The following is a 12146-nucleotide window of genomic DNA, read 5'->3' as shown; positions in this document are numbered from 1 at the left end:
GCAAAATGAGCCCCTACCAAGTATTGAGTACATGTACAGTAAATGAACATACTTTCCAGAAGGCCAACAATTCACTAAAAATGTTTTTTTTATTGGTCTTATGAAGTATTCTAATTTGTTGAGATAGTGAATTGGTGGGTTTTTGTTAAATGTGAGCCAAAATCATCACAATTAAAAGAACCAAAGACTTAAACTACTTCAGTCTGTGTGCACTGAATTTATTTAATACACGAGTTTCACAATTTGAGTTGAATTACTGAAATAAATGAACTTTTCCACGACATTCTAATTTATTGAGATGCACCTGTTTACCATATTTTATGGCAATAGTCCTTGGCTATGTTAATAACCTTTAACAGAGAGATAGGTTTGTTTGACACATTGGAAAATTTGGTCAATCTGGGTAATGATCTATGCTTACTTACCACTACGACCTGATGATCCCTGTTCTCCCCTCTCACCGCTCGCACCAGGGTCTCCTTTAGGACCTGAGGAAGATAGATTTTACTGTATACATGATAGATAAAGATTATGGATGAAAATATTAAACTACAATGTGTCAAACAGTGTCAAACTTAGAACACAAGTGTTGCATTGACCAGGGATTATTATTAGTGGTATTTATCAAGGCAAGCATCACTATTAGTTTTGTTCAAACTAAACAGATTAAGACTGCTTGAGGAGAGGTGTGGTTATATTTTTCTAAGGGATGCTTTTCTAAACATACAATTTTCCTGATGGACAATAAGACCCATGTCTTGTTATCAAAATGTCAAAATATGGTTGGTTATTTTGACTTAGGGCAATAATTAACCTTGCAATGACCCAGAATACCGTAACAACAACATGCTCTCACTAAAAACATCCTAGCATCCATACTGCATTGTAAAAAAAAAAAAAATAGAAAATGTATATAGCATTTTATTTTTATTATTGTTTTATATTTCTTGTTATTTTTAGTAGTTATAAAATTAGCTCCTCTAGACAAGCTATCAAATCTTTTCGATGATACCTGGTGGTCCACGGAGCCCTGGTGTTCCTGGGATACCAGTCTTTCCATCTGCACCTCGACTACCGTCAGTCCCAGGTAAACCTTGTATGCACAGAGAAAATACCAGACAGGATTTCATTAAAGCAATACTAAAACTCTCACAGCATGGAAAAATGTGCAAGGCATTTCCAAAACACATATTTTGTGTTTATTACAGTATGAATTATTCAGATGGCCTTTGATCATCATAAACAAGCACCTATTAGTCCTCTCGCTCCTGTATCCCCCTTCAAGCCCGGAATACCTGGAGACAGAAGTAAAAGTCGTAGAGAGATATGGATCTACTATACTGTTCCAAATGGGGTGAGAGTTGTGTGAAAGTGAGAAGGCCATTACCAGGTGGACCTGTCATGCCAGCCGGGCCCCTTTCACCTGCTAGTCCTTGGTCTCCTCTCTGTCCTTTTCCACCTGGAGCTCCAGACTCACCTACCGGACCTGAAAGAGAGCACATTCATATTGTTTTGCATCATTTTCCTTGTATGCAGCAAAGGAGCGTTTGCTTTAGCAATTATTTGCCAAGCCAATACAGCACATTAACATTTATGGAAAATGAACACAGACCACTATGCTACACCCACACAAATTCATTCAGATATATAAAAATACACTAACCTGGGGAGCCAGTGTGTCCTTTCTGTCCCGGTACCCCTGGTGTTCCAGGAAGACCTGATACAGAACACACCTGGATTATAAATACTGACCGGTGACATCAAAATGTCAAAAATGCAATTCACACACGTGTTGGGATAAAGGATCTAAGACACCAAAGGTCAAATTGCGGCTTTAGTTTAGTGTTTATGTCTCTCTTGACCAGCAGGGAGAGCTGAAAACACATAGATTGTGAAGGAACGGGTAAAGTGATTGACTCTATTCTGGTCACTGAGCTCTGCTGCTCCCGCTTGCCATTATTTATCCCTTTAAACTGGGGACAGGTTCATTAGTGATTTGGGATGCCTCACAGATGTATAGTAACCTTCTGGAAATAACGAAGTAATGCTGAGCACAATTAATAATGTAATGGAGGACAACTAAGAAGAATTGTGTGGGTAAACCTCCCTCCTCCGCCCTTGAAGGACATGTTAGCGATTCGTGCTCTGGTTTGAATCCTGCTTAGCATGGTGCGAGTTGGACCTGTTACACTGGTGCCATGACCCGGAGGCCTCATGCAGACAAGTACTGGACAAATTCATCATGAACATCACACTTATTAGTTATAAATATAGCATTCTTCTAATGCTACTATCGTTTAAATGCGAGTGAGAAAGAGGTTGGGGGTTACTGATTGACAATATTTTCAAGGGATGGAAGTAGTTACCTTGTAATCCAGGTCTGCCAGGTGGACCAGATGGACCAGGCGGACAAACCATGGCTATAAAATATAAAGAAAAATAGGGATCTCAATTCTGTGGGACATATCTATGGTGACTCCTGATTAAATACTTTAAAGCGGTCATGAAATGGAAAATCAAAACTGACAAATGAAAACATTCTCATTCACATCTCATCTCAAGGTTGCCATTTTTTAAATGTTAATTACAGCAGTCGAACAATAAGTTATAATAATAGTTTTAGATCTATATACAGAGATTTTAGCAGACATGAATTTAGCAATCAAACAAACAAAAATCTTTGCTAACTTAGATGCCTAATGTAAAGATCAGAAAAGGCGTTTCATGACCCCTTTAACAATTCATGTTAAATCATGATCATGTAAAAACTCATGGCAGATTCCCAAAACAGTGCCTGGTCAATATATGAACGATTTGTGTGTGTGTGTGTGTGTGTGTATATCTGGTATTCCTTGCATTATGGGGACCAAACGTCCCCACAAGGATAGTTATGCCAGTAAATTTTCACATTGTTGGGACTTTTTTTTTGGTCCCCATCAGGAAAACTCATACAGAATGAAATTGTTTGAAAATCTAAAAATGCAGTTTGTGTGAGGGGTAGGATTTGCATAAGGGGATATAAATGTCCCCACAAAACATGGAAACCCAATGCATGTGTGTGCGTACCTCTTTGTGCACTAATGTTGAGCTGGTTTAGTTGAGTCCTTAGTTTCTCTAGAGTCCCATCGTTCCCACACAGATCGGAGAGACACTCCTGTTTAACAGACACACAGAGAACCCGCAGTTCTCTCAAAATATGCCTTTCTCTGCATATATGTGTGCATGTGTTTTTATCAAAAACATGAATGCATGTTAGTATGTACCTGATCTGAACTGGAGCTGCCCAGCTTGAATTCCTCAGCAGACTTGAGTTCCTCTGTTTTGGGATCAGCTGATGTACAGTGAAGGTGAACCCAAGTCTCCAGCGTGAAGACTACATACAATACACATCATATGCATGAAGCAGATTTAATCATGGAACAACAGAAATCAACCAGAAACAAGGTGTTAGCTTACATGATTGCATCAAATTGAATGTACAGTGGCCACAAAAACATACGCTAATATTGTATATACAGTATATTGCATTATATAGCAAAATATCTTATCTATGTTTGCTCAATGTCTTTTAATCAGCTGGTGTTTTGTGATTTTTTGTTTAATTTAAATTTTAATTTTGTGTTTTAGTGTATGTATGAAGTTCACATAAATGTCTTATCAGAGAATCACATTAAATTAATATTTTACCCAAAAATGAAAATCGTGTTATCATTTACTAATCCCCATGTTGTTCCAAACTTGTATGAATTTGTTTCTTCTGCATAACACAAAAGAATATATTTTGAAGGATGTTGGTAACCAAACATTGTCTTCCATAGTTTTGTTTTCCCCCCTGTACCATGGAAGTCAATGGCTACCATCATTCTTCAGTTTAAAAGTTTGCCTGTATTCATTTTCTTTTATGTAAATGCCACTTGGTTTGATAATTTGTATGTACAGAAATGTATAGCTTTTTAAATGTGACTTTATTTCTGGTACATCTCACCTTTATAGGCCAGCAAAGAATTCAGTCCAATCAGCAGCAGGAAAAGCAGTATGAGAACAGGAATACAGTAACGTTTCTTCGCTGGTTTCTTAGTCTTTAGCTCTATAACACACATACAGTACAAACACTAATATTGCAATGCAGAACTCATAAACTTACAAAAAAGTTTAAGTTACTCGGATCAGCAGACTGATATACAGCATTGCCATTGATGACAGTCAACATTAGGAAATATCAGACTGCAGAATGTCAAAACTGATCAGAATGAAAAATTCCAGAAAGTTGTGTATTAAGTTACTTAATCTTTTTATTTCATTTAGTCAGTTTTCAAGCAGAGATTTGATTTCATGTTCAGAAAAATATTTATTTCTCTCTCTTATTTAAGAATTTATGCATTGGACTTGTGTTTAGATTAAAATTGTAAAACATTTTAATATGAATAATGCCATTTTGTCTTACCACTGTGCTGGAAGTCGTAGCGGTCAGCCTCATAGAGCTTCATGGTGTTGTTATAAAGAGGGTTTTCTTGGCTGAATACAGAGGCCTTCCCGTCAATTTCATCCACGTCGGTCTCCATCAGTCACTCTACCACACACTGACCTGTACACAATCAGGGTAACAGTTTAAAACCCAAAACCAAAGAAAAGGGGAAAAAAATATGCTTGCTCATCAGAACGTCAGTCATCTGACAAAAGAGATGGAGAGGAAATTGTTCCAATGAGTTTCCTAAGTAAAAAGGAAGTTAGAGCTACAGTAGCAGGAATAAGCATAAATTGCCCATATTAGAGACCACATGTAACCCTGGAGCACAAAACCAGTCTTAAGTCGCTGGGGTATATTTGTAGCAAGTCAAGTCACCTTTATTTATATAGCGCTTTTAACAATACAGATTGTGTCAAAGCAACTGAACAGCATTAATTAGGAAAATAGTGTGTCAATAATGCAAAATGACAATAGTAAACACTAATTTTTCAGTTAAAGACAGTTCATCATTGAATTCAGTGATGTCAACATCCAGCTCAGTTTAAATAATAATATCTTTGCAATCATGTCAACGATATCGCTGGAAATGAAGTGTCCCCAACTAAGCAAGCCAGAGGCGACAGCGGCAAGGAACCAAAACTCCATCGGTGACAGAATGGAGAAAAAACTTTGGGAGAAACCAGGCTCAGTCGTGGGGCCAGTTCTCCTCTGACCAGACGAACCAGCAGTTTCAATTCAAGGCTGCAGCAATGTCACATTGTGCAGAGGACTCATCTCGTTCCTGTGGTCTTTTCCCGGTGGTCGTCTGAGACGCTGAGATATATAGTGGAGTATCATCGGCATAACAGTGGAAACTAATCCCGTATTTTTTTATAATATTACCAAGGGGCAACATGTATATCGAAAATAGCAGAGGACCTAGGACAGATCCTTGTGGCACTCCATATTTTACTGGTGATAATTGAGATGACTCCCCATTTAAATGAACAAGGTGGTAGCGATCGGACAGGTAGGATCTAAACCAGGTTTAGACATTAATGGCTGTGTGTTGAGTTATTTTGAGGGGACAGCAAATTTACACTGTTATACAAGCTGTACACTCACTACTTTACATTGTAGCAAAGTGTCATTTCTTCAGTGTTGTCACATGAAAAGATATAATAAAATATTTACAAAAATGTGAGGGGTGTACTCACTTCTGTGAGATACTGTATGTAAATGAAGGTGTTTTGTTGTATTTAGTATTAATGTACCTATTTAAGTTGGATTGGATAGTTGTAATCTTTTATTTATTAAATAATGAACTCTTACATAAATTTAATATAGTTAACTAGCCTACATACAGTTGCTATTGTTATCACAAAACTGGAACTTCTAACTTTGATTTAATACCTTTACTGATACCACGGGGGGGAAATGCCACAACATTAAAGGCATAATATTTGAACAATATCAAAGTTAATTCACTTTAAACTATGGTCAAAGCATTTTCCCATTAAACTAAATTCTTCTGTCTGAGATCCCTCAGGCCCAATAGCTCTGAGTGGGATTAATAATAATAAATAAATAACATTATTATTTAAGACAAGAAATGACTGTTGTAATACAACTGCACTGTAAAATTAAAAACAAAAATGATAATAAGTATATTAATTATTTACTTTATAGTAGTAAAATTACAATACTTACAACTTAATTTCTTCACTTGCAAGAGTTAAACCCTCAAGGTTTTATTTAGGTGGAAAACTGCAAGGAAGCCTGTTAAGTTTCTGTGACAACGGGTTAACAAATGCTTCTCATTTCAAAACTGTGTGAAAGTCTGTAATAATCTGAATGTTGTAATGTTGTAAATTGTGCGAATGTGATAACAGAAGAGTAAAGAGGAACTGACACATATTGCTTTCCAAAACAACTCACAGCATCACAGCAGATACGGGATTTTTTGTTAACTAAAACACTCTAAAATGCTGAAAATCGCTTGAATCAAGTTATGGGCCCTTTTCCCTGACTATGATGACTTGTTTCCATAGTTATCAACATCACAAGTCTAGCCATGTTTTTTTTTTTATTAATGCACATTTGTAACACTATACTTTGTTATAATACATTGCCATTAATTTACAAAAAGAAAACTAGTTAATGCTGCTGCGTGAGTGTTTCTAATACAACAGCTGAGGTAGTGATAGCAAATGTAATATTTTTATCTCTTCTGAACACCTTAATCAATCTCTCAATATTTTTTTCTTCTTTCGAAAAGTCATAAAAAGGAAATTGTGGATTTTTTTATTTTTATTTTGGAGCAAATGGGGAAAAATATATATAGTTGTAGTTGTACCTGTTGACAGATTCAGAATTAAAGATGCCTCATTAGTCATCAGGGCAGTTATTTGAGATTTGACTTACTAGTCATATGGAGCGTAGCATCCTGGAGATGTTGTCCGATATGAGCTCCACTCCACTGCAGACCATCAGCCTAGGAGATTAGCGGCAACCACGCTGGCGATGCTAGCGGGCTATATGCTAATAGCGGACTCGGAAAGTCAAAATAGAACTAGTGCTAACAAGGCGCTCTGATTGTTTTTGTCGTAGAATACGATAGGGGATATATTCACACGTTATAGAACTGAAAAGGATGGTGTATAAAATTGATTATAATATGATTTTAAGATAAAAAATTAGACGACAAAGAATTAACTTTACGGAGCTCAAACTCAAAACACACGGCAGCAACAAACAGGAAGTGACGCCATTAACCGCAACCATCAATGAATAAATAGCCATAGCCATAAATAGCAATAGCCAACAATACCAACAATACATTGTATGAGTCAAAATTATCCATTTTTCTTTTATGCCAAAAAACATTAGGATATTAAGTAAAGATCATGTTCCATGAAGATATTTTGTAAATTTCCTACCATAAATGAAATACGGTAATATGCATTGCTAAGAACTTCATTTGGACAACTTTGTCCAAAATATTGTCCAATATATTTGTCCAAAACAATCAAATATTGTCCTATCCAAACAAACCATACATCAATGGAAAGCTATTTATTCAGCTTATTATGATGTATAAATCTCATTTTCAAATAATTGACCCTTATGACTGGTTTTGTGCTCCAGGGTCACATATTACTCCTCTATTTGGTTTTCTTTAGCTTTTGTGTTGTAAATTGTATCGATTTTTGTTGTATTTTTGGCTGTATGTATTTGCTTACTTTTGGTACTCTAATTGGGTACCCACTGGGATTTTTGAAAGTGATCTACAAATTAAATTTGAGTTGAGTTGAGAAAGTGGGCGGTGGGAAAGTTATGGCTATATGGTCAGTCAGTACTACTTACAATTAGACATACAAACAACTAGACTGTTTATATACACGCAATAGAAGTCTATGGTCTATGGTAATTACAGAAAGTCAATTAAACGTGTGTGTTCACATGACATGGTTGTGTATTAAAAGCTGGAGTAAGTGTATTTGCCCTTCCATTAAGAATGACAAACTGTCATTTGTCCTGCTCTCTGTGAGTGTGTGTTCCTGTCAGTGGGTAAACTGGTTGGTGATAAGGCCATCTGTTTAGATGCAAAGCTTTAAACAGAAGCGCAGTGCCGTCCCTGACCTCAGATCAGCTCTAAACAGCCCTCTCTGCTCACACTTAACCTGCACTGACAGAATGACCTTGTTTACTGTACTCAGTGTGTCTCAGTGTTTTGTGTATTTGTTTGTTTGATGACCACACCACTCAGTTGCTGATGTATGTGTTTTAGGGTGATTGATGACCTTGAGTGACCCTGTCAGTATGTATCAGACACAAGTGTGTGTGTGAATATAACACACTCTCTGTCTCTTACCCTCTGTGTCCTCTCTACACAGTGACTCTTTACTGTAAAATAAATTCATAGGTAAATAGGTTTACATTTTATTTCCAGTTTGTGTCTGTGCATGGTGGGTTGAGGTTTTAAAGCAGCATCATGTCTATATATTCTGGTCGGTCTCAATACTAAAATACTATTTAACGTATTCCCTTTCAGTCAAAACATCTTCCTTGTTTTTCATTGCCATGTTGAGGAAATTTGAGCATTTTAACCTTATAGCATTTTATAGCATTTATATTTATGCATTTGACCATTATAGATAGATGTAAATATTTTTTTAATATTATTAATATTATTATTTTTATTACATATATTATTGTATTGATGTTTATGCTTAGACTTGGTCTTGCAAAAACAAGCTGATGGGTGCAATAAAATAAATCAACAAAAATGAAAAGTTCCAAAAGGGTGGATTCATAGCAATGCAATAGAAGAACAATTATTATATATTTAAAACAATTATATATGTTTAGATTATTATATATATTGTTACAATTGTAAGTAAGCAAATAAATAAATAAATGCACAGACCTGCAGTTTCAGTAACACATAGGCACATCAGTAGATATAAGTATACATTGAAAAATTATTATTACAAAAGCACAACCCTTTTTTATTTGTATTTATGTGGTTTTAGAGTTCTTGAGCAAATGAGCTATTTTAGAAATGGCATAAACAACTGATAAACAAATAAACACACACACACACACATGTTGTGTTTCCATGTTTTATGGGGACATTCCATAGACATAATGGTTTTTATACTGTACAAACTGTATGTGCTATTGCCCTACCCCTAAACCTACCCCTTACAGGAAACTTTGTGCATTTTTACTTTCTCAAAAAACTCATTCTGTATGATTTATAAGCTTGTTTCCTCATGGGGACCTCAAAAATGTCCCCACAAGGTCAAAATTGACTAGTATTACTATCCTTGTGGGGACATTTGGTCCCCATAACGTGATAAATACCAGGTACACACACACACACACACACACAAAACAAACAAACAGACCTTCATTGTTAGTAACACACAGGCATATCAGTAAATATATGTATACATTATAAAATTGTATATTATTACAAAAGCACAAACCTACGTTTTTAATTGTGTTTTTGTGATTGTGATTGTACAGTTCTTGGTCAAATTAGCTATTTTAGAAATGGAATGAATGAACGAATGAACGAACGAACAAAGGAAAAAAAAAAGGACCGCACTGCAGTTTCAGTAACACATAGGCACTTGAAATCCATAACAACATTTATGAAATCTGTGTTATTTTTGTGATGTCTTATTTTGAACATACATTTGTAAACACACATTCATTATTATAGAAAGCATCATATTCAACATAAAAAATAAGCATCATGCAATAACCAAATAGAAACTATGCAGGTATTTTATTTTAGAGTATTAGGAGTATGTGTTCATTATTTTTCTTAGGAATTGTCAGTAATTGGGTAAATAAACATCACAAACCTGGAGAAAATAATGATTGCCTAAAAGATTAACATTTCAATCATGTTTAAATACACATTCTGTTTTTCTCAGAGCATGAGTCCTTCAACAGTGTCCTCCAGATCACAGTGTCCTGAGAAACAAAACAAGACGCAGAACCATCGCTCCATGTGAATGGTACATTTAGATCTTCAGTCTTTCAGCTGCCACTGTGATTACGGAAGGAAAAAACAAATCAACTTAATAAGCATAAATACACACTGCTGATATGACAAAATCATCCAGGAAGTTCTGTTTGATGAGTAACAAACAAGTTTGTCTTAGGTGGTGAAACAGTGGAATTTCTCTTCCTCATTGAGCACAGAGGAGGTAACTGGAGAATGAGTGGTGACACTATGGGTTATTTTCAATAATGACCCCTAGAGGACCACCGATATGTACTTCTGCTTTCTCGGCAGAAACCTTTTTCTTTACGCAGCGTGGTGAAACCTACACAAGTAGGTTTCTGCAATTGCTGACACATTTCGGGGTTACTGTTAGTCTTATGTTTGGTCTTATATTAGGATATGTCTTGCATTTGAATTGAACTTGAATACAGTTTAACTTTTAGTTTTTTGTTTTTTTTTAGAGGAAGAGTTAGTGTCAAGGAGGGAGTTTATTGTTGAAAGTGTTAAGGATGGAAACCAATATTAAAGCAAATGTGCCTGATTTAATTATTATCTTAGGCTAAGCTGAAGGTTTAGTTAAAGTTTTAAGTTTTTTTTATTCCTTTTTTATATAAGCTATTATTGTGTTAAATGTTTAGGCTACAACGGCCTAACATAAAGTATGGAACATAAAAGAAGATAATTTGAGAAACATCTCAGTATTTTTTGTTCATGCAATGAAAGTCACTGGTAACCAAAACAGCTTTGTTATCAACAGTCTTCAAAATAGGCTACTTTCTTTTATTTTGTGCAAAAGAAAGTAAGTCATTCAGGTTTGAAACAACATATGAACAAATGATGACAGAATTTATTTATTTATTTTTGGTGAATTATCCCTTTAATGTTTTTTATTTATTTATTTTTTAATAAATGAAATGATACTCTAAAGAAGAAATTAAATCTGCCAGCAGGTGGCGGTAAATGTCTTTATGAGTCGATTCGTTCAAACAGGCAGATTCATTCAGGAATGAAGTTAACGGCTCTCTCTATGAATGGGCTTTGAATCATTGGTTCACACGATTTGTTCAAAACGCGGATTCATTTAGAAACGAGTCACCGCTGTGTTGCTCACAGACGCACAACAGTTCTGCTGTGGCTTAGGTAATATTTTCGTTGGCAAAATTGAACAAAAACACAATACTGTGTTTAAAATATAACAGAAATGTAACTTCTTATTTCCTGAACTGTTGTATAAAATCACATTTGCACTCGTGCTCTTCGTGACTAAAACAATGCTCATAATATAAATATGAGACAAAAACTCGTACAGGGACATTTTTACCCCAATATCTAGAATTTTAGGGCATAACTGCATTTATGGAGTTGTTGTCCTGCATCATATTTGTCAACAGTCAACTGTAGAAATGTAAGGTGACGTACAAGTCTGGGGGCGGGGCCAGTGCGTTAACAGCATTAAAATATTTTAATCGCGTTATTTTTTCATATCTAATTAACTAAGTTAACGCGTTAAACTGACAGCCCTAATATGCAGCCTATAACATGGAATTTCAAGATGTTTGAAAACCCTGTGAAGTCCATGTACGTATCTGGCCGTTATTGGGAACATACCCTGAGAGCAAGAGAAAAAGCTTAGTTCTGTTTGTCAGGATAATTAGAATGACCTGTTTCCCTCATGGACAACAAATCAAACATTATCAGGGGAGAGTGTGGCTGAAACTCTAAAAATCAAAAGCAAAAGGAATTAGTGTTTTTCTTTCTCCTTTTGTTTTTCCCATTTTAAGTGTGGAGACAACGTGTCTAGCAAACCATTTTGTTATGTCTCTTCAAATCAAGTTGTTCAGGTGTCAGGCCAGTGGTTATCATGACAAAAGAGAGCATGTGACATTGTTTTATTGGCTGTGACAGCAGCGGAATGTAGTGTCGCTCCCAGACAGCAGCTAGACTTCAATCAAAGCTATAAAATACACCTTACTCTGTCACACACACACACACACCGCTATCAAACACACTCTGTCTCTGGCTCACTCTCATTCCTTGAGCGGTAATTGCATGTGATTTAACCGTTATGGAGGGGCTGGAGAAAAGAGAAAAGTTAGGATAAAGAAAGGAATGTATCATAATATTGTCCGCTTCCTTCTGCTCTAAAGTCTTGGCAGCTTCCTGTTGACCAAACAG

General features: G+C 35.8%; 1 protein-coding gene across 1 annotated transcript in view; it reads right to left on the bottom strand.

Moving 5' to 3' along the window:
• Positions 1–4604, bottom strand: part of LOC107549912 (macrophage receptor MARCO-like) — a 7181-nt gene extending 2577 nt beyond the window's left edge. The window contains exons 1-10 of the mRNA XM_016231097.1: positions 4445–4604; positions 3986–4087; positions 3264–3373; positions 3067–3154; positions 2367–2420; positions 1664–1717; positions 1388–1486; positions 1251–1295; positions 1013–1093; positions 426–488 (exon numbers count right to left, since the gene is read on the bottom strand). Coding sequence (XP_016086583.1) covers positions 426–488; positions 1013–1093; positions 1251–1295; positions 1388–1486; positions 1664–1717; positions 2367–2420; positions 3067–3154; positions 3264–3373; positions 3986–4087; positions 4445–4562 — 814 coding nt within the window. The 5' untranslated portion in view covers positions 4563–4604. The remainder of the gene's footprint in view (positions 1–425; positions 489–1012; positions 1094–1250; positions 1296–1387; positions 1487–1663; positions 1718–2366; positions 2421–3066; positions 3155–3263; positions 3374–3985; positions 4088–4444) is intronic.
• Between the last annotated feature and the right edge of the window lie 7542 nt (positions 4605–12146).

Source organism: Sinocyclocheilus grahami, unplaced genomic scaffold (assembly GCF_001515645.1).
Source record: "Sinocyclocheilus grahami isolate Dianchi unplaced genomic scaffold, SAMN03320097.WGS_v1.1 scaffold383.1, whole genome shotgun sequence".
NCBI classification, from domain to species: Eukaryota; Metazoa; Chordata; class Actinopteri; order Cypriniformes; family Cyprinidae; genus Sinocyclocheilus; species Sinocyclocheilus grahami.
The sequence above is the reverse complement of the archived record's forward strand: the minus strand, read 5'-3'. Positions and strand labels throughout refer to the sequence as shown.